Source organism: Microtus oregoni, unplaced genomic scaffold (genome assembly GCF_018167655.1).
Source record: "Microtus oregoni isolate MIOR12 unplaced genomic scaffold, Mior012 000064F_ref0000363, whole genome shotgun sequence".
Lineage (NCBI taxonomy): Eukaryota > Metazoa > Chordata > Mammalia > Rodentia > Cricetidae > Microtus > Microtus oregoni.
In genome coordinates this window covers 4,775,015-4,800,176 of record NW_024543874.1, presented here as the reverse complement: position 1 = coordinate 4,800,176, position 25,162 = coordinate 4,775,015, and the positions used below count along the sequence as shown (strand labels likewise).

Below are 25,162 nucleotides of genomic sequence, written 5' to 3'. Positions count from 1 at the left end.
ATGTCTGAGGGGTGAGTAGAGGACCGTTGGGAGCGAAAAGCAGAGACCACACTGGACCTGAGGCCAGAGAGGGGAGCTGGGTGCTGGCAGGTCCTGAGTGGGTTTGAGCATTCCCACGGCCCCTGGTTGTGCCACCTGGGACCAGTTATCAGCCTGCAGACTTCCCCTGGGCAATTCATTCTGATCCCAGAAGTCTGTGGAATGGAGGCATCTCCCTTCTCTTCCTCATCCACAACTCCAGACCTTTACTGCATAGTGGATAGAGCAGTACTCTCACTTACAAAGGACGCAGTGCTTCTACCCCTCACAGCAACATCCAGGCCCAGACTCTCAAGCCCGGTCTTCACTCTCTTTGCTGATCCATCAAAGATCTAAAGACCCTTATTCTAGCCCTAAAAACCATGCCCGTGCCCGTTCATTCTCCAGGGGCCCCTCACTTTCCTGAAGTCCACTTTGATGCCATGAGCATCACTCCCTCTAGAACTCAGAGTTCACAGTCCTGGAAAGGCAGCGACTCTTTCCCCTTGTCCTCACTCTCCCCCGGTGGTGCTGGTGGTGCTGGTGAGACACACAGCTAGCACGTTCTCTCTAGAGCTTACCAACGCCTCTGGGAGGCCTCCCATGTGACTCTGGAAGAGGTGCTGGAGAGAGAGCCTTCTCTGCTGGAACCGGTGCCCGGCCGGGAGAGGCAGAACTTCCAGTACAAGGTCTCGGTGCTCTACCTGTACTACCTGGGGCTTCTGCGCCGCTTCGACATGGCTTACGACCAGATGGTGCAGCCACAAAAGCGCCGGCTGCTGCGTCGCCTGCTGGACAGCGTAGCAGGCCGCGTGCTGGAGCTCAAGGATGAACTGGTGCGCGTTGACATGTGCGAGACCCACTGCCTGGACCGAGTGTTGCAGGATCTCAATCTGACCCCAGTGCGTAAGCAGCCACCAGCGATGGGGTGGGGTTTGGAAGGACTGGGCAGGCCTTGACCTGAGGCAGTTCTGTTAGGGAGCAGGGTGACGAGGGTTGAGGTTTAGACTCTCAGGAACTGGGGGGCTTTGGAGTTGGCCTCACACTGCGTCTGAGAAGACCTGGGAACCTCGGCGGGATAGATGAGTAGGGCCTTAGGGAGGCTTGCTTCTCAAAGTATGGTCCCTGGCCTCACCTAGGAGCTTGGTGGAAACGCAGAGAATACCTCAGACCCGCTAAAGCTGCACTTGTTTCGTGAAACCTGCCAGGAGGCCTGTGAGCACAGCCAAGTTTCACACAGCCAGAGGTTTCAGAGCACAGTGCCAGGCAGCCTCCAGTCCTGTTCCATCAAGGCCAGAATTCAGTCCTTGCTCCATAGCCAAAGGAGTCTCAAGGTTTCCCCAGCCAGCTCCCAGGAAACTTGGGGATAGGGTGGGAGAGAGGGCTGCCCAAGATCCCACGTTCTTATGTAGAAGTCAGGATGGTAAAGGCACTGTCAGATGCTTTCCTGTAATCCTGAGGTATGACTGGATTGGGCATCCTCAGAATTTATCTCAGATGTGGTCACAAACCAGTATCCATGTTTCCCATCCCAGGCCTCTAGGTGGGAGGGAAATGGCATCAGGAGTACAGACATGACTAGAAGCCCAGCAGAGGGCCAGAGACCTGGGTTTCTAAATTCCTCACCCTCCTTCTTCCCATATTGCGCTGAAGGCAGACCTGGAGGTCCCCATCCCCAAATATTTTCAACTGGAGCAGTCCAGCACCATGAAGGCACGACAGCAGATGCTGGCTGATATCCTGGCCAGACTGGAGCCACTGATTTCTCAGGAGGTAATGTTGTAGGATCGTTTGGGTCAGCACCAGAATCCTGGAAGCCTTAACAAAGTAGGTAGGTTCAGCTGTGTACCCTCACCTGACTAGTTAGACAAACTTAGAGTGAAGAGCAGAAAAAGATGTATCCGCTGTGGCCACAATGCACGTCATCCCACGAGATTTAGGTTCAAATAGAGGGTCAGAAATATGCAGAATTAAGTAGTCCCCTCAAAGTCCCACCCATCACCATTCTCTGGTTTCCAGTTTCTCCTGCAACTTAGGCTAACGATTGGTACACCCCCTAAGTATCTCTTTCTGGGAGATAATCTCACCCTCTGGCTGGCAGCAGGCTTCTAGCACTTTCCTTTTCCTCCCTTGATCTTCCTGGGAGAAATCCCAATTCCTTGGGGTTCATTACCTCGGTCATCTGACACAAGTGTCTCTTCCAAACATCTGCCTTCCTGCCTGGGGGGGGATGTTTACTATAGTGGGGGTCTGCCCTCTAAGAGTCCTCCTACAGGATAGACAGGTCTTGCCCTACCCTGCTCCCACTTCGGACCCTCTAACACCTTACCTTGCAGGGCAGATCTCCAGCACCTAGGACTATGCCCCCGGTACCTTCTCGGTGACTGCCCTGGGTACAAGCTCTTGCTCATGTCTTCCTGTTCTTTTGTCCTTGTTATGGCAAGAATTTTCGAGGAATGAGCCGGACTGAGGCCCTAATTCTAGTGCAGAGTGCTGAGCGGGCCAGGCAGGGCCGACTACGAGCCACCTTTATGCGAGAGATTCGGAAAGAAGAGGAACGGGATAAGAAGATTCGGGAGGATGGGCGCCAGAAATTCAGTCAGGACCAGGGAGCCATTGTCATACAAAAGGTAACCCTGGGTGGCAGAAAAAGGGCCAGGGTAGACTCTCTCCCAGTAAGAGTGGGGCTCAGCAATTAACCCCAGGAGTGAGGTGCCCCAAGTCTGTGGTCCACAGCTTGGTGCTAAGCACAGGACCTTATCTATCAATAAGCCCAAGCACAAAGGTATGTTGGGATGGATGTGTCTGGCACCTAGGAAAGCACGTTGGTCCACTCTGTACTCAGGTCCCGGAGAGGTTGTTTCTCAATTCTAGCCCAGTTTCCCAAGGCTGAAGAGGTCACGAGCACTTGTTGCTCTGGCAAAGGCTCTGAGTTTGGTTCTTAGCACCCACACGGTAGCTAACATCTGTAAGTCCAGTGCCAGAGCATTGGCTACCCTCCTTCCTCCAGTCCCACCCTAACCTCCTGGGCTAAGACCTTAGGAGACAACAGTCAGCAGGAGGTACCCCTGCTGCTCCTCCCTAGGCCTGAGGTCACATGACCCGGAGAGCATCTGAGTGGCATGTGTCCCCAACCCCAGGTGTGGAAAGGTTACCTGCAGAGGAAACGCGTTGAGCAGGATCGGCGTGCAGAGATGGAGTTCATTGGCATGGTGAGCCCTCCCTGGCCCACACAGGGCTTCCTCCTTCCCCATCTCCATCCTCTGCACCCTGTCCCAGAGTCCACTGTGGCAGAGAGGCAGACCCTGGAGGAGAAAGAAGCATTAGGACAGGGAAATCACTGGGTTTTTCAACCTGTCCCCACAGTATCTCAATTGTGGGGATGGGGACAGAAAAAGGATGGCCCAGAGCATCCTGGACCTTGCATCCCTGCCCTTACTGAGAGGAAAGGCTGCAGGGTGGGTCCAGCAGGACCCTGTGGTGCCCTCAGGCCTCTTCTAGTCTCAGGGAACCACTGTATATGTTGGGGTAGGCATATACCCCTAAGCCAGGACTTGTGAGGTCACAGCGCCCCCCCCCACTTGCTCTGGGAGCCCAGGTGAGCTTTTCTGCTCTGCTGAGTGTGATTGCACATGGGGGGCACGAACTGGGAAGGGGCTGAGACCCTTGCGTATTGCACATGTGCACGTGTGTGTGTCCAGTTGGAGTGAGCAGCCCCGTTCTCTTAAAGTGCCCTCTGCTCTCCAATCCTTCCCTCATCCAGTCACTATCTGTTGAAGGCCCTGCCAGGGCGAGGGTCACTCTCTGGGGAGAGGAGCTTTGCCCTGGGTAGATCCTGACTGACAGAGGGGCTTTGGGGGCGGGGCAAGGTCAAGGCCAGAGGAACTAAGAGGAAAGCTTCTCCCGGGGGGTGCAGCCTCAGTGACAACTAGGGGCTGCTGTGTATAAGTAGAGGTCAAAGACTTGCTAAGAGGCTGCAAAATGGGACCCCCCAGGAGGGAGAGCAGGGGTGGGGGCAACAGCAGTGGGTGAGGAATGAGCCTGGCCACCCGGGCCCATCAACAGTGTGAGCTCAGCGTTTTCAGTAATTGTCTCTGCACAGAGTGATATTTAAAATACATTTGGGAGCCAATGAGGCGGGAAAGTGGCTGTGAGAACGGCTGCCAACTCGGCCGCCGGGCGGGGCATGCGTGGGGGCTGGGGCCTCAGGCTCACGGGGGAGGGCTGCTGGGGGGGCCCATCCCGGATGCATCTAGCAAACTCATTACCAGGGTAATTTACACAGACAAATTTCAGCTCCAAACACAATTTCTCCTGATGCAGGCATGCCGTCGTTCCACGAGGGCATGTGCATGAGCTGGGCAAACGTGTGGGTGTGTTGGGGACTGAGTGGGGGCAAGTGTGTGTGACCCCCCCCCCCCCCGCCTCCCTTCACTTCCCCTAGCTCCCCTCGACCAACCAGAGAGCACGCCTGAGCATCCTGACCGAGGCCTTCCTGGGGGAGGAGTCACGGAGGATCCGGCAGGTGGAAAAGGAAGAGGAATTCCAGGGTGCCATGGGGAAGACCCACGATTCTCTCACAGAGACCGAGGGGCCCGACATGAAGGAGAAGATGAAGGATCAAATCCGACAGTGGTTTATTGAGTGCCAGTCAGTGTCCACAGTCGCAGCTGTCCCAACCTTCTCTCCCTCACCCATTGTCCCCAGAGCCTGTTCCCTTCTCTATCAGGTCTCACCCCTTTCTAACGCTCTTGGTCCAGACCTGGAGCCCACTCTAAGGACCATGTCCACACCCGACTTCCCATTTCCCTGAGAGAAGAGAAGGTGTCAGGACAAAATAGGGGGAGTACTTGCTCTCATCTCCAATCTCTTTGCCCTTCCATCCGTTTATCCTTCCATCTGTCTATCCACCCACTCCCTCTGGGTACCGATCCACTCATCCTCCCACCCGCCCATCCCTCCAGCCACCATCTGTCTAACTACATTGTATCCACTCAGTGCCCTGACTGGTCGGTTCCCGGACTATCCAGACGAGGCTTCAGGTGGATCCTACCTGATCTTCGCAGACAAGACTCCAGAGCAGGTACTCCTGGGATTGCAGACGACGACAGTGCCTGTGAGCTGAGGGTGTGTTAGCGGAGGGGGAGGGTCAGCCTAAACAGAGATAGCTGTGGCGGTGGGGGGGGGGGGGGGATGAGTAGCAAAGAAGGTAACCGAGGCCCTGAGGAGCGAGGGAGCGGTCTGGTGGGACCACTGAGGCTGCAGACTCACACGACCGGCCCCCGAGAGGGCAACAGCTCCGATGAGAACAGCTCTTCTCAGCATCCTTTTCTTGTTTGACTCCCCACCCTCAAGTATCTCTACCTTGGCAGTTTCCCCAGGCTGTAAGAATCCAAGTCTACCTGCGCCAGGCTTTGGGTTCTTCTTGTTTCGTTTTGTTTTTTCAAGACAGGGTCTCACTGTGTAAACCAGACTAGCCTCGAACTCACGGAGATCCACCTGCCTCTGCCTCCTGAGTGCTGGGATTAAAGGTTTACTCCACCACCGCCCATCTGGGCTCTCCTGCTTCTGTGAAATCCCTGCAGTCTCCCGAATGCTGCTTGTTGTTCGATCCAGGTGAGACAAGAACTCGAGACACAGGCCCAGGAGAACAAAAAGAAGGAACAAGAGAAGAATAGGGAGAAAGAGAAGGAAAAGAAAGAGAAGAAGAAAAAGAAAACCAAGGACGAAAAGGCCCGAAAGGTTAGCTAGCTCCCTGTAGAGGAGCCAGTAGGTAGGGAGGGAGAGCCTGGGACAACAGGAAGGGTCTCTCAGCTGCCTGCAGGCACAGGTTAGGAGGCAAGGTCGGTTTCATGTTTCCATTCTAGGAACCAGAAGTGATATTCAAAGTGTTGCCTTCCAAAGTCATCCCTGTAATTAATGCTGGCCACGAGGAATACACAAGTAAGAAGGAAGCTGGCTGGGGGTGTGTCGAGCCTGGGGATGGAGTGTCTCAGAGCCCCAGGTCACGGAGAAAGTAGGTATCTGCCCTAAGGATGACACTGGCAGATGAAGAAGTGTTAGAGGAGTGTGTGATGGTTGCCTGGGTTTTCTTCTGAATTCTGGAGTCAAGCAGTTAAGCCTAGGGCAACCAACAAGAACAGGAGGCTAGCTATGATTCTCTCTCTCTCTCTCTCTCTCTCTCTCCCTCTCCCTCTTTCTCTGGCCTTTTCCTTTAAAAATGTGGTCAGGTGTGTGGAAGGGCCGCTATGATAACAAACACCCCAGCCAGAACTTCGACTCTGAGACACTCCGGGAAGAGAAAAGGAAGGAAGTGGAGCTGGAGATCCGGGCACAGGTGTGCACACAGCCTGAGGCTCCCCTCAAGCTGCTACCTTTTGTCCACCTCTGGAAAGCCTAGCCACTCCAGACCCCTCCCGACTAGTGCCCTCCAGGTCTCCACCCTGGGCATCCAGCCAGTCTTCTGTAAACCTCTGTTCTCTGTACCCAGGTCAGGTTCTACCTCCTGTCCCATCACCCACACTGTCCCCAACTTCCCTAGTGTCCCCTTACCCCTCAGGGACCAGTAAAGATGTGAGGGCAGGAGGAGGAGCCCAGAGCCATGACCAGATTGGGCATGGTGCTGTGCCCCCGCCACGCCCTGCAAACCTCCTGACTGTACCACCAGGGCTATCTGCTGGAAGGCAGTCCCAACCTTGGTAGGGTCCTCACTTCCAGCAGCCCACATCAAGCCTGTAACTGCTAGGTCCCTGTGATTTTAAAGGGTGGATTTCTGTCTCCAGCTCTAGAATATGGACTCCATCCCGTGTTAATGGCTGCTGAGGGTAGCTTCTCGTGTCACAGAGAACAAAATGTGGATTCAGATCTGATGCAGACAGGAGCAATGGAGGGAAGGGGACCTGACAGCTCCCTAGTGGGAAAGCCTTGTCCGCCCTCTACTCACTTCCTCTCCACCTCGACTTTCCCCTGACGTTCCTCTCCCTGCCCCCAACCACTTCACACTTATCCTGCCCACCACACACCCTGCCATGTCCCTAGGTGGATGAGCTGATGCGACAGGAACTGAAGAATTTGCGTCTGGCAGTGGACAAGGAGGAGGGCAGACCCCTGAAGATTCCGAAGGTAGATGAGGGTGGAGGGCTGAAAAGGAGAGGGTACCTGGGGGTGGTGAGCGGGGAACAGAAAGTGATTACCTGTAAACTTACTGCCCACCAGAAAAAAGCTGGGAAGAAGAGTGGGAAGAAGAGGAAGGAGAAAGATCTGACCCCGGACAGGTAGTGAAAATCCCTGCTGCACATGTCTGTTGGGGGACCCTGATTTCTGGGCTTGGTTCTGTTGCTGTGTGGAATTCGGGAAGTTACTTTACCTTGCTGAACCCCTAACCTTGTCCACCAAGTGCCTTTAAAAATGAAAACACCTGGACTGGAGAGATGGCTCAGCGGTTAAGAGCATTGCCTGCTCTTCCAAAGGTCCCGAGTTCAATTCCCAGCAACCACATGGTGGCTCACAACCGTCTGTAATGAGGTCTGGTACCCTCTTCTGGCCTGCAGGCATACATGTAGACAGAATAGTATATACATAATAAATAAATAAACATTTTTAAAAAATGAAAACACCTTCAGGCGGTGGTGGCACACACCTTTAATACCAGCACTCAGGAAGCAGAGGCAGGTGGATCTCTGTGGGTTCGAGGACAGCCGGGGCTCTGAAGAGAAACCTTGTCTTGAAAAACACAACATACAGCAACAAAAAGTTGGATGTGGTGTGTGGGTGGGAAGACAAGTGGATTCCTGACGATCACTGGCTAGCTAGTCAACCAAAACTGGCAAGCTTTCTGTGCGGTGAGAGACTCTGCCTCAAAGAGTAAAGGGAGAAAGTGAACAATCCAGGAAAGGCAACATGGCACACACACACACACACACACACACACACACACACGACAAAGCAGAACAACACGCATGGGGTTTATGATCATCATACATGTTATCACTCCAACCTTTGATTGGCTCTATCCTTTCAATCTGTGCCTGGATTGACCACCCTGGGAACACTGGGGGACCTGCCAAAAGCCTCCTTCTTGCTAATGCCCGCTGCCTGGGGACCACAACTCACAAGGAGAGTCGCACCTACACTTGGCTTGGGAAGAAGGGAAAGAAGGCTGTGCTGAACCCAGATTTCAAATGGTGGCCATGAAAGGCTGGTGGGCATTGTCACAGGATGCATTGGCTCCTGCCACAGGGCACCCACTGTGTAGTACCTGTCCCCTGACACTGTGGCCAGGGACCTCGACTTCTGATTCTGGCTGTCCAGAAGCTCTGTTGACATTTCTGATCACAGAATGTTAGCAGGGGACCCCTTGTCCTCTCCTCTTGTGCCTACAGCATCCCCATCTCCACCTTCCTCTCCCACTAATGTCTGTCTGCCAGGACTGTGGACTCATTGTTCGAAGAGCTTGTCGTCGTCGGCCTTATAAAGAAGTGCACGATGGTGACACTGAGTGACTACATTGGTGAGGCCCCTCCCACGCCTCTGCACCTGGGAAGGCCTCCTGACCCTTGCCCCCACCTCCTGAGGCCTCTCCTCCATCAGATCTCTCCTTCAGACCCCCACAGGAGTGCCATTCACAGGTGGCTCCTCCCTGTCCACCGCAGGTGATTGCCTCTATCTTGGGTCCACGTTGACTATGGCAAACAAGATGCCCATGCCTTCCCTGTTTGATATACGACAGAACATGGCCTTGTACGGGGTTCTGCGGCTGGGTGAGAACCCCAGGGGAGTAAAAAGCCAGGGCTGGGTAGGACCAGGGGGACATGGCTGATTCTCCCTAACCTGAGTGGGTATAACGACCCTGACTTTCACAGAGCCTTCTGCAGTCACACTCAGATTGGGCCACCTCAAAGATCAAATGAGTCCATGACTTGCTCAGTCCCAAGAGACATCCTGCCGTTAGTCTCATTTTTCAAAAGGGCGTCCCTGAAAGCTTATTAAATGCCGGAGACCGGGAGCTTTACAGAGCAGTGTGTCTTGTGCTTTTCCGCACCACCCACCATAATCCAGGGTTGGAAATGCATGGTATGGAAGGCAGCAGAGTTCCCTCCTGGCCTAGCAGTTTCCTACCATGGGGGCTGCTGCAGCCTGGGGGAAGTTGCTCAGGTACTGGGGAGGGAGCACAGCCCAGATCTGCATCTCACCCTCTCAACCCCAGGCCTTGGCAGAACCTTCAAGGGTCTTCTACAGCCTTCTGCCCAATTTTGGTCCATGGCCTGCCCCAGCCCTGTCTCCTTCCTCCCAGGCTCTCATGACATACATTCCATGGCTCCCCATGTCCGCTCTGTCCTCCTGGTGGGACCCTCCGGCATGGGGAAGAAGATGTTGGTCCATGCAGTATGCTCAGAAACCGGTGCCAACCTGTTTGACCTGTCACCCGGCAACGTGATGGGCAAATACCCTGGCAAGAATGGGGCCCAACTGCTGGTGCACATTGTCTTTAAGGTCGGCAGCCTTTAGCTTGGAGCAAGGGTGGATTTCTCTGGATAGAGACAACGGCAGGGTGGGTTTTCTGAACACTTTAGGGGTGACCCATATTGTACTGAGATACAGGGACCTGAACGGACGTCTTTCTTCCAACCCTTGTGGGAGCCTGGGTTCCCCTGAAGCTCCTGTGATGGGGAATGTGGAAGGCGGAGAGGCAGAGGGGAGCAAATAGAAGCTAGGGACTACAAAGTCATCTGATGGGGTTTGACCCAGGTAGGGATATGACCCTTGCCCAGGGACATCTGACATCTGGTTTCTATGCTCCAACCTATCCAGGTGGCCCGGGTCCTCCAGCCCTCTGTCATCTGGATTGGAAATACTGAGAAAACCTTCTATAAGAAGGTCCCAAAGGAAGAAATGCTGGTGAGCAATGTGGGCAGAAAGGGTTGTGTTGAACAACCAGAGCCCGAGGCAAGGCTGGAAGTCCTGCTCAAGCCATTGGAAACTAAACTGGCATCTTGTTCACACTCTCTGTTTAAAAGGCCAGTGACACTCAGAACTGATGTGAAGCACAGCCTAGGCCAGGGACTCTGAGAACAGGGGTCTCACAGGCCCAGACGTCATGTCTCAACCCTATAACCTTCCCTCCTTGGACCAGATGGACCCAAAGCGAATAAAGAAAGACCTCATGAAGGCCACTAGACTGCTGAGCCCCGGTGACCGTGTGATGCTGATAGGCACAACTGACCGTCCACAGCTGGCTGAGATGAAGGGCCTGTGCCGGTTCTACGAGCGCATCCTCTTCATACCTCGGCCGGATTATGCTTCCCGTTATGGTGAGGCCAGGAATGGAACCCAGAGACCCCGACCCATCGGAGTCCCTTGCCCTCTTCCAGCCCCCACTGCTGCTTTGAGTCTCAGCTCTCCAGGGACTCGGGGCTGCTTAGACACAGCCAGAGGCTGTGGGCCTGGCTTTCCTGTGGCTCTCTGACCCCCCTTCCGCCCCGTTCTCTCCTCTGCCTGCAGTGCTCTGGAAGCGCATGATAGAGAACCGGGGACCACAGGTAGCCCAGAGTCTGGACATCAGTGCCCTGGCGAGGGTGTCTGACGGCTACACCACTGGTCACATTCTCCAAGCCATCCAGTCAGTGCTGACTGAGCGGCGGCTCCTTCAGCTGTCCAAGAGGCCACTGGTTGCCTCCGAGTTTGTAGGGCACCTGGCAAGCCTGGATCCAGTTTACAGGGAAGAAGAGGAATCCCTAAAGGTGAAGCTGCCAGGCCAGGGTTGGTGGGCTCAGCAATGGCAGCCAGCAGTCAGCCCTCTGCATGCCTGGGGTTCCTCCCATTGTTCCCCTCTTGCCAGGAGGTGGTCAGGGCACATGAATTTGGGCTTTTGTCGGGAAGGGGACGAGTAACACCAGGGAGGGGCCGAGGTGTAGAAGCCTGAGCAAGGAAGCGGGAGAACGCCATCTGGGCAGGTGGCACTGGCTGCTGCGGTTGATGGCCATCTCTGGAGACAGGTTGATATTAGGAGTCACAGAGGCCTATAGGGATGGAGGGAAGAGGACCCACACCTCTCAAGAACAGCTGGCACTATGGCCTGGAGTACTTACTGGAAACTGGGAGAAGCCCCTACTGTGATGGGACACCCACTGCTCCCCCACACCTGGGAGGAGGATGGGAGAAAATTGCAGGGGAAAAGAGAGTTTGCATCCAGCGGACTGAACCCCTGCTTTTCTGCCATCCCAGGACTGGTATTTCAAGACTCCACTGGGAAGAAAGAATATAAAATTTAGCAAGGACCTACAGGAGGCTGATGAGGCCAGACTGGCGAAGGAGAAGAAGAAGAGGAAGTGATGGCGGCTGCCTGTGGGGTGGGCCCTGAGTAGTGCGTCCAAGGTCAGGGGGAGGGACAGACACATAAAGGCCCAGGTGGCTCCTGAGGGCTTTCTTCTTTTGTTTACCATCTCCCTGCCCCCCCCTCCCTTTACCCGCCTCTCTGCCCTGGCTGCCAGAACCCCTCCTACCACCCCTGTGACTTTATCTTGTCATTTTCCTGTGCTGTTTCTCCTCTTCACTTGTTCAAGGCACTTAAGAGATAGGGTACAGGGAGACACAGGAAGTGAAGGACAGAGGGGAGAAGATCCAAAGGGAGAAACACCAGGTCTAGAAGGGAGTTAGCCCACTCCCTTTGTAACCTGTCTGAGCCTCAGTTTCCTTCTTTATAAAGTGAGGAGAAGGCTGGAGAGATGGCTCAGTGGTTAAGAGCGCTGGTTTCTCTTCCAGAGGTTCTGAGTTCAATTCCCAGCAAGATCTGGTACCCACTTCTGCTGAGTTCAATTCCCAGCAAGATCTGGTACCCACTTCTGGAGTGCAGGCACACATGCGGACAGAACACTGTATGCATAATAAGTAAATAAACCTTAAAAAAGAAAAGGAAAAAAAAGTGAGGAGAGGTTGGACAGGACATCCTCTAAGGTTCTTCCCAACCTGGAACTCAGTTATGCTAGGCAAAGTGTCTCCAGGGTGAGGAGGGAGCGAAGGAGGTGAGGATACTTGGGTGAGAGTGGAGGTGGGGCTGGAGGAGCTAGGGTCAACCACAGAGAAGGGTAGAAGCTTTGACTAGTCTTCCCCTCCACAGTGGTGATTGTTGCCTTGGCAGGATCTATATCTGGGAGGTAGTTTGTACACTGGGTTGATTGGAGTGGGAAGACCCACCCTAAATGTGGGTGGAGCCATTTCATGGGCTGCATTACTGAATCAAATGCACTGGTGTTCTTTACTCTGTGCTTTCTGATTGTGGAAGCAATGAGACCAGCCGCCTCACGTGCCTGCTGCCTGTCTGCCTGACATGACAAGCCGTGTTCCCTTGAACTGTGAGCTGCAATAAAGCCTTCTTTCAGTTGCTTTCATCAAGTCTGTTCTGTTTTTGTTGTTGTCGCGTGGGGTTTTGGTGGTGGTGGTGGTGGTGGTGGTTTTGGTTTTGTCTCGCTAAAGCAAGGAGAACAGCAACAATTACAACCTCTTTCCTGCAAAATCCCCTCCTAGTGGGTGGGAAACTCGGAGGTCAGGACTACTGGGTCAGCAAGGGCTAAAGAAGACACAGTGCCTTCTCAGAAGACAGACCTGCAAACCCTGTACAGAGGGCATGAGCAAAGTCAGTCAGTGCCCATGGTGCCCAGTCAGTGTGAGCCAGACCAGGGGATATCCCAGAGCCCACAGCAGGCAGACTCAACAAACCAAACCCAAGAGCTTCACTTGGCTTTTTTCCTTTCTCCATTCTTTTGCTTTTTATCCCCACTCTCCTCAATCAAAGCAGTCTCTATCTTCTGGGCTGAATGGCCAGAGAGGCCTCCTAGATCACTCCCAGCTAATACTTCTGTACACTTCTGGAGGGGTAGAGACACCAGGTAGGAGATGCTGGGAGTCATCCAGGAGATGGGCAGGGGAAACGGGTGCCTGGAATGTGTCTCAGGGGCTGGCCCCAAGAATGGATGGGAGGCCAGAACTTAAGATGGGCAGGGAGTTGGTACCTGGGGTGGGAATGGGGATCAGCACCTAGGAGTATTGTGGGTCTGAGTGGGCCAGGAGCTGGGCTGGGCGTGGGAGTGGTTCTGTTGCTGCCTGGGGACTGAGGCCCCATGTTCCTGGGCAGGAGTCTGTCTTGCAGAGAACCCCTGAGAGTGCCTCACACAATCTCTCTGATGCTCACCTCAGTTACCAACCTCCTTTGAGCTTAGGAGCAGAAGCTTGTCTTTGAGGAACAGGAGTCAGTGGCCTGCCTGGAGGTCACAGACTAAGCATCTGGAGCTGACTTGTTGATGGAGCAAGTGACAGGCAAGAAGGAGCTTAGGATCAGCAGTCCAGTCCTGGCTCTGGGGCAAGGTACCTGTGGCCCCTAGGCACACCATCTCCTTCCCTGGAATGTTCTTCTGTCTGTAAGGCAATGGCTCGGACAGCATTAACCTTGATGCTGTCCAGCCATAGGAGCAAAGCTCCTGGTTGCTTTCCCACCACTCTGTTCTGCTTTCCTCTCCCCTCTCCCCGGCAGGAGCATTCCACTGGGTACTCAGAGCTGCTGCTATTTACAGCTGGCCTGGCAACTCCCTTGCACCTCCCATACTGAGCGACTCCTGGCTGGGGCCCAGCATTGCCTGCACAGTTCAACTTCAGCGTGGCTCAAGTCTTGCTTCTTTGGCTCCCTCTTGTAGAAACCAGCCATGCCTGGGGGAAGCAGCTCCCCTCCCCATACAAGACACCACCTGGGGTGCCTCCCCTCTGCCCCTACCTGCCAGATCTGGAGCACGCAAGCCTACTCATCCCAGAGGACCCCTCGGTCATCACCACTGCTGTGCCGTGACATGGCTCTGCAGAACGCACTGTACACTGGGGATCTGGCGAGGCTGCAGGATCTGTTCCCCCCACACAGCACAGCTGACCTGCTGCTGGAGAGCCGGGCGGCTGAGCCTCGCTGGAGCAGCCACCAGAGGGGTGAGGGGCAGCCGGGGGCTGGGAGGCCTGAGATGGGACTAGGGCTGACTGCCACAGGAACAGAGGTCCCAAGGACTGAGGGCAAGTTGAAGTCCCTTGCTGCTGTTCCCCCACACCAAACTTTCCCAACAATCCAGACCTTGGCTCAAGATAGAAGTCATGTGGGGCCCAGAATAGCTCCTGCTGGACATTGCAGCCAGGTCAGGCTCCAGCAAGGGACACGGGGCCTCTTCCCCTCTTTCTTTTCCCTCCTTTCATCCTCTCTCTATAGTCCCCTTTTCTTCCCCTCTGATCCTTTTCCTTTCCCCATATGCTCATGAGCTGGTCTCCAGAGGAGTGCAGGGGCCAGGGAGAGCCTCGGGGTGACAGACACTCCCTCTGTGCCAGGCTGGTGGAGAAGCCTGACAGAGAGTCTGAGGAGCACCTTGAGCCTGGCCTGGGACCTATCACCATCTGCACGGCTTCAGGACCTGTCCTTGCCTTCTGGCAGGCAGTACTGGCTGGGGATGTAGGCTCTGTCTCTCAAATCCTCGCGGACTCCAGCACTGGCCTGGCTCCAGACTCCATCTTTGATACCAGCAACCCAGAGCGGTGGAGAGATTTCCGCTTCAACATCCGTGCTCTGAGTATGGGCCAGGCATGGATGGGTCTGAGAGGGAGAGGGGAGGCTTCAGATGGAGCAAGCTCCAGGTTCATCCCACCTCTGTCAGCTTCATCCCTGTGCCTGAGACAACTCTTTACCATGCCCCGGGATCTAAGGCCTCTGTCCCTCTCTCCCTAGGACTCTGGTCTCTGACGTATGAAGAGGAACTGACCACTCCGTTGCATGTGGCAGCCAGTCGCGGCCACACCGAAGTTCTCCAGTTGCTGCTGAAGCGTCGAGCCAAGCCAGACAGTGCCCCTGGTGGCCGCACCGCTCTCCATGAAGCCTGTACTGCAGGTCACACAGCCTGTGTCCGTGTGCTGTTGGTGGCTGGAGCAGACCCCAACATCCCCGACCAGGATGGGAAACGCCCTCTGCATCTCTGCCGGGGCCCTGGTATCCTTGAGTGAGTGACTTCTCACCCTGGACCCACTTTCAAGGGGGCAGGACCAGCTGGTGTGGTCAATACGCAGTCACTCCCAAGACATCTACTGGACAGTTTTTCTGCTCCTCTGGGGGAGAGTGGAGAGCTGGAGCAGGGGCCCAGCCTCATGGCCTTCCCTGAGGGCTCTGACCAGCTTTGTAATGGAGAAGATAGTATTGCTATAAATCTTTAATGTTTTCTGTGCTCCCGACATTGTGTTAAGCATGGTCCTGTCCCCAGGGAACCTGCTGTCCTGTAGCCAAACAGGCTACAAAGGACTGAGTTAGTCCCAGTGGGTAGAGTGGCAGGCTGGATTCCCATATCAGCATCTTGAGAGGTGGGGACAGGAGGATTAGGAGTTCAAGGCCACCCTTGGCTGCACACTGAGGGAAAGGGGACTAGGTTCAAGGGCTGGGAATGTGGCTCAGTGGTGGAGTACTCGCTTAGGCTTCCCAGAGCCCAGGGTCCCATCCCAAGTACAACAGAAGAAAGAATCTGAGTTCATAAGACAGTTGCCTTATGGCACACCTGTGTGATTCGTCTCCCATAGGGAAATATTCCTTTGCATTGGCCTAAATAATTGTGACCTGGGATTCGGGACCCCGAGAGGATGAGACCCCACTTACCACTTTGTAGTCACCGTGGAATCTGAACAGAAGGGGCCTGGGAAGCCCCGTACACTCAGGCCCTCCCTGCATGATTCATGCCTTGTAGAAAGGACAAGTCATCCATTGAGTCCCCTCCTATGAACCCTGTCCCCTCATTAAGCTCGCTCACCCCCAGAGGATATCACGGGTTAGTCACACAGCTGAAGAAATGGTCTATACCAGCAAGGCCCAATAGAAATCTAAAATGAGCCGGGCAGTGGTGGCGCATGCCTTTAATCCCAGCATTCGCGAGGCAGAGGCAGGCGGATCTCTGTGAGTTCGAGACCCTAAAAGTTCCTAAAAACCCTAACATAAAATTAAATAGGCAATTGCAGTAAAATACATATAATATAAAAAAGTCCATGTTCGCATGGTGGAACTAAAGGGGCTCGGGGAACCAAACAAGGGTCCTATGGACAGGCAGCCAGTGCTCCTAATTGCTGAGCCTCAGCAGCATCAGGTGCGTCTCTTACTAGTGTGTAAGCCTGGGCAAGATCCCCAGGCCTTGCAGCCTCAGTGTCCTCTGGGAGCTGAGAGTAATAGAGTAGCAGGGACTGGGCCAGGCCATCAGAGGAACATGTTCCAACCACATGGCAGCTCGTGACTTGTACTCCTTCCTTCCTTCCTTCCTTCCTTCCTTTTTTCCTTCCTTCCTTCCTTCCTTTCTTCCTCTCTCTCTCTTTCTTTCTTTTCTTTTCTTTCTTTCTTTTTTCATGACAGGGTTTCTCTGTGTAGCCTTGGCTGTCCTGGAACTTACTCTGTACACAAGGCTGGCTTCAAACTCACAAAGATCTTACTGCCTCTGCCTCCCGAGTTCTGAGATTAAAGGTGTGCACCACCACTGCCCAGCATGACTTGTATTCTCATGAGGATGTAGGGAATGATTCCTGTAGAAAGAACTCAGGGTTTGTTTTGTTCTTAAAAGTTACTTTATGTGTATGTTTTGCCTACATATATGCATGTGTACCATGTATGTGTCTGGTGCCTAAGGAGGTCAGAAGAAGGCTGTAGGATTTCCTAGAACTGGAGTGTGGATGGTTGTAAGCCACCATATGGTTGCTAGGAATTGAACCTGGGTCCTCTGGAAGAGCAGTCTGTGCTCCTGATTGCTGAGCCATCACTCCAGACCCTAATGGTTTGGTTTTAAGGCCACTTTTCTGGGGCTAAAGAAATGGCTCATCAGTTAAGAGCATGTACTGCTTTTGCAGAGATCCAAGTCCGATTCCCAGTAACCATGTCAAGTAGCTCATAACTGCCTACAGCTCCAGCTTCCATGGATCTAATGCGTTTGGGTGCGTGCATACACACACATACACACACACACGCCATTTTTAAAATAGTAAAAATCAATCTTTTCAAACAAAACCCAGGAAGGGATCACCATGGGCTGAGATGGCTGGTGCCTGTAATCTCAGAACTCTGGGGGCAGAGACCAGAGATCATCTGAGTTCAGGAGCTAAAAGCAAGCACAGAAGATTCACTGTTGCTTCTGCCTCCTGTTTCTGGGAAAGTTGGATGGAAGGAGGGTGTAGTACCATGAGGTCCCCAGGGTCCCCGGTGTATTTGCTGTGCTAATACCAAAACTACAGAATTGTCGTAGAATTGACAATGCGGAAATGCAGCATTGTTGTCCAGCCACTTTCTCACCTACTATTTCTCCCTGCGTAGGTGTGTGGAGTTGCTCCTGAAGTTTGGGGCACACGTAGATGGTCGGTCTGAGGATGAAGACGAGACTCCTTTGCATATAGCTGCCCGGCTTGGCCATGTGGAACTAGCAGACTTGCTTCTGAGATGGGGTGCTTGCCCTGATGCCCGCAATGCTGAAGGTTGGACCCCACTGCTGGCTGCCTGTGATGCCCGCTGTCAATCCCCCTCGGATGCTGAGGCCACCACCCACCGCTGTTTCCAACTGTGCAGCTTGCTGCTCTCAGTCGGGGCGGATGCTGATGCTGCGGACCACGACAAGCAACGGCCCCTGCACCTGGCTTGCCGCCGTGGCCACTCGGCCGTCGTGGAGCTGCTACTGGCCTGTGGTGTCAGCGCTAATGCCATGGACTATGGGGGACACACACCTTTGCACTGTGCTCTGCAAGGTCCAGATACAGCCCTGGCCCACAGCCCTGAGCGCATGGTGCGAGCTCTACTCAACCATGGTGCTGTCCGAATCTGGCCAGGGGCACTCCCCAAGGTACTGGGGGCATGGCTGAAGGCAGGGAAAAGGTCACTATGGTGTGGGGACTAAGAGAGCCAGACCTGTGTCTTGCTTGCTTCTCAAAAGCAACTTGGAGCGTTTGAGCAGATAGCTCTTCTTCCATTCAACAAGAAAGTAAGACCTAAGGATAAGGAAGGGCACGCAGCAACAGCAAGTATGTGTTTGTGTGTGTGTGTGTGAACAGGTATGTGTTCATGTGTGTTCATGCACTTGAGGAAGGTGGACTGAGCGCAATGGACAGAAGATTCAGGACCAATGACGGAAGCAGTCCCTGAGCTGGGGAAGATATGGTCTGAAGAGACCTGATATAGCAGCAGGATTAGCTGAGCAGGATGTGCCCTGCACCTGTGCGAGCCTCCCAGAGGACAGAGCTTAAATCTGCTGTTCCCCAAGGCTCAAGGGTTCTGAGCACTTGCAAAGGAACACATCCCTCTGCTGTCTGAAAGTTCAGGACAGCCCCCCTCCCCGCCCCTGCCAGCTAGCTGTCACCACCCTCTGGAAATGCTTTTCACTGTCATCTTCCAGTTCTGTCTTATATCAGCATCCCTGAAGGGGTCTACTTGAGATGCTGGGTTAGGGTGTCATGGGAAGGGCTTTGTCCCATGCTTCATTGAGCTACATTGCAACGTGGAGGTTGCTGGGCCTGGAGTGGGGTCAGTTATTCTCAAAGGGGATATAGCAAATCTAAATTGGCTTTCTAGGAGGGTGACGGCTATGGGCAGGTTCCCGCTAGCCCGGCCTTCCTCCCTAAGTCATCCCTGTTGTCCCTGCCTCTCCCCTTTGCTCACAGACCTAGCAGCATCTGTCTGGATTCCTAAGCAAGACCAAATAATTAAACAGCCCGGGAGTTCGGCAGATTGGTCTCCCCTTTGGGAAAATACAAGAAAATCAACAATTAACACTAATTAATCTCCTATTAACACCAGATAATTAGGAGACGAGCAATTCCCTGTAATCTGACTGCGGTTCTGACAGCTAATGATTTCCCCGCCAGGCGGGGGCAGGAACAGGACCTGGTACAGCAGCAGACAGACATTCCAAGACCCCCACCTCTGCCCCTGCACCTGCCCCCCACCAGCCTGCTCCAGCCCTTGGCTGTCTCAAAGAGAAGGGTGACCAGGAGAGTAAAGGACACCATTTGTCCCTTTCTCACAACCTGCAGCCCCTCTAGCCTTGGCTAGAGTCCCAGCCCTCCCAGCGAGGGTGACTCTGAGCCTGTCTGTGTGACATGCCAGCCTCAGCACTTCTCCGGAAGACTGATGCGTGGGGCTTGATGCTTAGGACCTGAATGCGACTCTGACTTTGACGCTTGTTTGTGAGACTGGAGGGGAATCGCCGAGCGCCTTTGGCTCCCAGGCTCCTGGCGAGGCGCGTAGCCTCTGCTGAAGGGGATGGGAAGGTGTGGGCAGCTCCGAAGGGCAATGCCAACCAGGCAGTGCACACTGGGTTGCTCAGCCCACCAACGGCCTGCAAACCTAGCTCCCATGCAGGGCACACTGTGTGTGCAAGTCACTTCTTCTTCCTGTGCCGGTTTCCTCATCTTTAGAAAAAATAAAAAATAAAGTGGGCGGGGGTTCTCTACCACCTAGAGTTAGTGTGGGGACCACGGTTCACAGGTGTAACCCTAGAAGAGGGCATGACCTCTGCATGGTGCTCAGGGTACTTGGCTGATGTTCTAGGATGAGGTGGATGTGTGAGAAAGCTCTTGCTAAGCTGCCAGGAGTCACGCTAGTACATAGAGTAATGAGGCAAGGGAGAGGGCAAGGCCAGTTGGCGTAGCCTCAGTGAGGCTGGAGGACCACCTGGGCTTCCTGGAGGTGGGACTTGGTATGGGTTCCTTGGAGAGAGGGAGGGGACAGAGCAGGCCCTTCCAGCAGAGACATACTGTAAAGTACCAGGCAGGCTAGGCTGAGCTGGCTCCAGGAGCCCCTGTGCCTGAACAAGGCCCTTCCACCTGCCTCCTTGACTCACTGGTGCCCTTCTGGGAAGCAGGGGTATCCAGGTTCCTGATATGTGCAGTGGTGTCTATGGTGGGTTAGATGAGGTTATGCATGGAAATATTCCTCAGGGAGATAGCACTTAGCAGCTTCACTACCTCTGAGTGCTGGGATTGAAGGCATGTGCTACCATGTCTGATTTTTTTTAAACTTAAAACATTTTTATGTGTATGAATATTTTGCCTACATCTTTGTCTATGCACCACATATATGCCTGGTATCCACAGAAGCCAGGAGAGGGTGTTGGATTCCTTGGGACAGTAGTTACAGTGGTTGTGAGCTGCCATGTAGATACTGGGTCCTCTTCAAGAACAGTAAGTGCTCTTAACCATGGAGGTGTCTCCCCAAGTGAGGGCTTATGTGTTTATGAGAAGTGTCTCATGTAGCCCAGTTGCTTCAAGCTCTCTATGTAGCCAAAGATGATCTTGAATTTCTGATCCTTCTGCCTCCACCTTCCCAGTACCAGGATGACTGGCCTGCACCCCATGCCAAGTTTATATGGTACTTACCATTGAGTCAAAGACTGCATATGCAGGGTGAGCCTTCTAGCACTTGAGCTATATCCCCAGCACTAGCTCTGATTTTCTTATCTGCCCAGGAGCCCACAGCCAGGCCAAGGGCTACTTTTTAGGCAGCAGAAAAATCCAGGACCCTGTCCAGGAGAGGCAAATGGAAGGGCAGGGTGGTGTCATAGTTGGGAGCCAAAAGCCACTGTGCCAGGCATGCGTGGTAGTCTGGCTAAGCTTCGTAACGTCTTTGTTCCTCAGTTTCCCTCACTTACAAAACTGGAGACAATAACAACAATCCACATCCGGTAGAAATGAGGATTAAGGGTCCATGCCTGCAAAGTGATAGGAGAAGAATCTGCCACCAGCCATGTGACCACTAGACACACGCTCGCTGGCTTCCTGGCGCTGCTCCAATGAAGTACCACTTCAGGGCTGCGCCCACCCACGACAGTTCTCGTTCCCAGTATTGAAGGCTGGAGCAGGAAATAGAGGTGCTGGCCAGACTGGTTCCTTCTGAAGGCTCCAAGGGAGGTGCACTGTACACCTCTTTCCAGCTTTGGTGATTTCCTGGTGTTCCTTGGCTTGTGCCCATATGGCTCTGAGATTCTCATGGGACCACATTTCTTCTGGCAGGCCCAGAACTTGTGATAGAGGATGACCTTGAATGTTAAAATCTTCCTCTTTTCATCTCTGGATTCCTGGGATTGCAGGCATCACACAACCGGCTTATGTGGTACTGGGGATTGGATCAGAGTCTCATGAATACTAGGCAAATTGTTAAACTATATCCAAGCCCTGTTCGTCACATAAGAATGACTGCCATATTACATAGAGGCCACCCTAACAGCCATTGACTTGATTGAATCTGTGAAAGTCCTGTTTCCAAGCTGAGCACGGTGGCACAAATTTGTGATGCCAGCATTCGAGAGTTAAAGTTCCTCCACCCTGGGTGACTTACAACAGCCTGTAACTCCAGTTCCATAGGGTGTGACCTCTACAGGCTCCTACAAACTAGCATACACACAGAAACACAGACACATAAGGCACACCATGATAGATAGATAGATAGATAGATAGATAGATAGATAGATAGATAATAAAATTTTGCCAAGCATGGAGGCACACATCTTTAAGCCCAGCACTTGGGAGGCAAAGGCAGGTTGATCTCTGTGAGTTTGAGCTCAGCCTGGTCTACATAACAAGTTTGAGGTGCATCATGGCTATATAGTGAGACCCTATCTCAATAAATAAATAAAAAGGGGCTAGAAATATGGCTCAGTCGCTAAAAAACACTTGTTGATCTTCCAGAGACCTGGGTTTGAGTCCCAGCACCCACATGGCCGCTCGCAACTCTCTCTCGTTCCAGTCCCAGGGAATCTAATGCTGCCTTTTGGACTCCACAGGCACTGTACACATGTGGTCCACAGGCGTACATACAGGCAAAATATATACATACATTTAAATAAAAATCTTTAAAATTAAATAAGCAAGTAAAAATAAAATTAGAATCAAGTAATAGGACTTCATTTTTAAATAAGGTCATACACATATCAGCCGTTAGAACTTCAGTAGATTTGGGGGAGAAACTGACCCTAAAACCGTCATCCAGTCATCCCACATGGCCTGATGGGATTCCCTGGTGAATCTCTTTCTCTTGCAGGTACTAGAGCGCTGGTGCACGTCCCCACGGACCATCGAGGTCCTGATGAACACCTACTGCGTGGTGAAGCTTCCCGAGGAGGCCAGGGGCTTGGTACCACCTGAAATCGTGCAGGTCAGTGTCCAGGACCCTGAGCACGTGACTCAGCTTGGCCCTGAGAGACACCATTCCCCGAGGGGCAGCCTTGTCAGTCTTCCATAGAAGTTGCTCAGCAGCCCACTCATGTCCTAGAAAAACGTTCCTTCTGGAGCAAGATCTGAGTGTTTTTATGAGGTTCTCAGAGATGCTCCCAGCGGTCACTATCCTGTCCCTGCTAGAAGTGGGAGCTGGTTGTCCCAGGCTGTCCTCACTGAATCCCTCCTCCTATCTCCAGAAGCACCATCGATTCTACTCTTCCCTCTTTGCCTTGGTGAGGCAGCCCAGGTCCCTGCAGCATCTTAGCCGTTGTGCCCTCCGCTATCACCTGAAGGGCAGTCTGCCCCGCACGTTGCCACAGCTTCCCCTGCCATCCAGCCTGCTCCGCTACCTGCAGCTGGAGTTTGAAGATGTGCTTTACTAGGTGAGCCCTGGCTACCCTGCTTGGGGACAGGGTATGGGCAGGAGGCAGGAGAGTTGGAGGGTGGCTTCTAGGGCCACTGGAGTTCTTTGATGCCCTGCCTCTCCTTCCAGGTGTGTGCTGCCCCTAGAACAAAGCAGCTCCCCAAAGGGCACCTCTGCAAGGACACAAGCCAGGTCATCTTGCCAGCACAAGGTCCATCTTTAAGTCAGGAACGGGTGCCTTGATCCACACTTGAGAGAAGCAAACAGCTGAGCATCTGGCTGACGCTGATGCAGAGAGAGCACCTGTGCAAACTTGCACGTGCATTGAAAATCTCCAGGCTGAAGCCGTAATAATGGTGCGGATGTTGTCTTAGCACTTGGAAAGTAGAGGCAGGAGGGTGGAGAGTGACCAGATTGTGCTACTTAGTGAGACTTTGTCTTTAAAAGAAAATTTACAAGTTGTATGATTTGGTATTGTCTCCAACAAGTCCCCACCTTCCTTGAGGTGACTCCGGCACATAGAATCAGGACTGGGTTGACCCATGTGCCAGCTGCCTCATGTCTCCCTTCGGTATTCCCTCTCCCTAGACGAGATGAGCAAGAACTTGTCAGAGTTGGTGGCCTGGGTTGGGCAGGGAGGAGGCAGAAGCAAAGGGAAGTTGGTGGCCAGGGCTGGAAGGGATGGGAGAGCCCCTGGGAAAAGGGCTCAACATATGTGGGCTGGAAAGTAGCCGTGGCTTGATCACTCTCTGAGCACCATGCTTGGGAAAACCACCGTTTCTACCCAGTGCCTAACAACCCTATAGGTCAGGGAGAATCTCCCAGTGCACGTCTGGTTCTGGCTCCTTTACTCTGCTTCTGTAGTTTTTATTCTACATAAGGGTGTTTTACCTTAATATGTGCGAATATGTGTGTGCGCATAGTGTACATGTCTGGTGCCCCTGGAGACCAGAAGGGGAAGTCAGATCCTCTAGAACTAGAGTCACAGATGGTCGTGAGCTGCCATGTGGGTGCTGGGAACAGAACCTAGGTCCTTAGAAAGAGCCGCCAGTGCACTTAACTGCTGAGCCATCGCTCCAGCACCTTTAATCCACTTTTTTTTGTTGTTGTTTGTTTGTTTTCGTTTTGTTTTTTTGAGACTGGTTTCTCTGTAGCTTTGGTGTCTGTCCTGGAACTCACTATGTAGACCAGGTTGGCCTTGAACTCAGAGAAATCTGCCTGTCTTTGCCTCCCGAGTACTGGGTTTAAAGGCGTACACCACCAGCCTGGCATTAATCCAATTCTTTAAATAAAGCTTTGTGGTAGCAAGAGTGTGAAGCCGTCACTAGAGCTGGGCTCTTCACTCGACTCTGTCATCAGCTTGTTGTGGAATAAAAATCTCCTCCCCTAGACTCAATCTTCTACTTCTGTAAAACGATAGACTCAGGATGCCGCAGCAGCCAGCAGTGGGCGGGGCAGAGCACCAAGCGTGCTGTGGTCCGTGGTGTCAAGGGTCACAGGACAGAATTCCCAGGCTTGCTGAGCACTTTCCCAGCCGCCTACAGGAAGCCGGACTGTGGGGGGCGGGTCCTGGAGGCGGGGCGAGAAGGCCGTAGAGGCAAGAGGCTGAAGATGGGTGGACTGGCCTCTGAGTCTGGCCTTACTCAACTTGGACTGACCCGCCAGCCTGGGCTTCCGTCGCCAGCACGTGGCTTGAGGACTGGCGAGTGGCCTCTGGTGTGATCAAAAGGATCCATGGGTTTTTTGCAACCTCAGCCATGGGACCGCCTGCATTTTGCAAGGATAAATGGGGCCAGAAGTTGATTTCTAGGTGTTGACAGGGAACCCATAGCAGAAGGTCCTTCGCCATCAGCAGGGACCTCTCTGGGAGACCCTGTCTCGTCCCTGAGATCAGGGGTTCTGGAGGATGTTCCGAGTTCATCTGTTTGCCCATAACTACAGCGCCTCCTGTGTTCTAGCCTGGACTGGCACGAGGCTGCAGGGGGCACCAGGGCTAGCTTTCTGTCCCTACTCTGCAGAAAACGCTAGGCAGACAAGAGGAAGTTGCACATCGTACTCAGTAGAGAGACGCAGGCAAATAGTGCTGTGACAGCGCTAGGGAGTTATTTTGGATTCAGTGACAGGGAAACCTACTCTTTGAGAAGGTTGGCATTTAACATGAGATCAGAATGACAGGGAGGAGTCAGCCTGTAAGTCCCCCGTGGGGAAAAGCAGGAGAATAACAGGGCCACTGTCCCTCAGGCTGTTCGCTGTGAGTGGCTGGTTTGAGCCGGGCAAGCTTTGAGAATCCAGAAAGTCAGTTGGAGACTAAAGCAGCCATCCTGGAATGAGAGGCGGATAGCAGTGAGCAATTTTGGAACGCTTTGGGGGGATGGATAGTGCTAGCTGAGGGACTCACCCAGCATGCCTCACAGTTTCTTGTTTTGTTTTGTTTTTTGGCTTGAACAACTAAGTGGGTGGTGGTACCAATGACTGAGGCAAGGGGGGTAGAGAGGTCTGTGTTAGCCAGATGAACCTGTTAGACATCTCAAGGAAGATGGGTTCAAA

General features: G+C 53.3%; 2 protein-coding genes across 2 annotated transcripts; both read left to right on the top strand.

Annotated features, from left to right (window-relative positions):
* On the top strand, window positions 1-11,349 carry Iqca1l (IQ motif containing with AAA domain 1 like). The gene is made up of 19 exons (XM_041640778.1): window positions 1-11; window positions 593-920; window positions 1,672-1,791; window positions 2,463-2,648; window positions 3,159-3,230; window positions 4,463-4,668; window positions 5,017-5,101; window positions 5,635-5,760; window positions 5,886-5,961; window positions 6,249-6,355; window positions 7,057-7,140; window positions 7,234-7,292; window positions 8,445-8,527; window positions 8,670-8,777; window positions 9,311-9,510; window positions 9,829-9,915; window positions 10,151-10,328; window positions 10,519-10,757; window positions 11,242-11,349. Exons 1-19 carry the CDS (start codon window positions 1-3, stop codon window positions 11,347-11,349), a joined length of 2,463 nt encoding a protein of 820 aa, XP_041496712.1.
* Window positions 11,350-14,293: 2,944 nt separating this feature from the next.
* Asb10 (ankyrin repeat and SOCS box containing 10) lies at window positions 14,294-22,876 on the top strand. Its single transcript, XM_041640765.1, has 6 exons — window positions 14,294-14,609; window positions 14,765-15,032; window positions 17,366-17,885; window positions 22,076-22,189; window positions 22,449-22,634; window positions 22,745-22,876. The coding sequence occupies exons 1-5, from the start codon at window positions 14,294-14,296 to the stop codon at window positions 22,632-22,634; spliced, it is 1,404 nt and encodes a 467-aa protein (XP_041496699.1). The 3' UTR covers window positions 22,745-22,876.
* The last annotated feature ends 2,286 nt before the right edge of the window (window positions 22,877-25,162 follow it).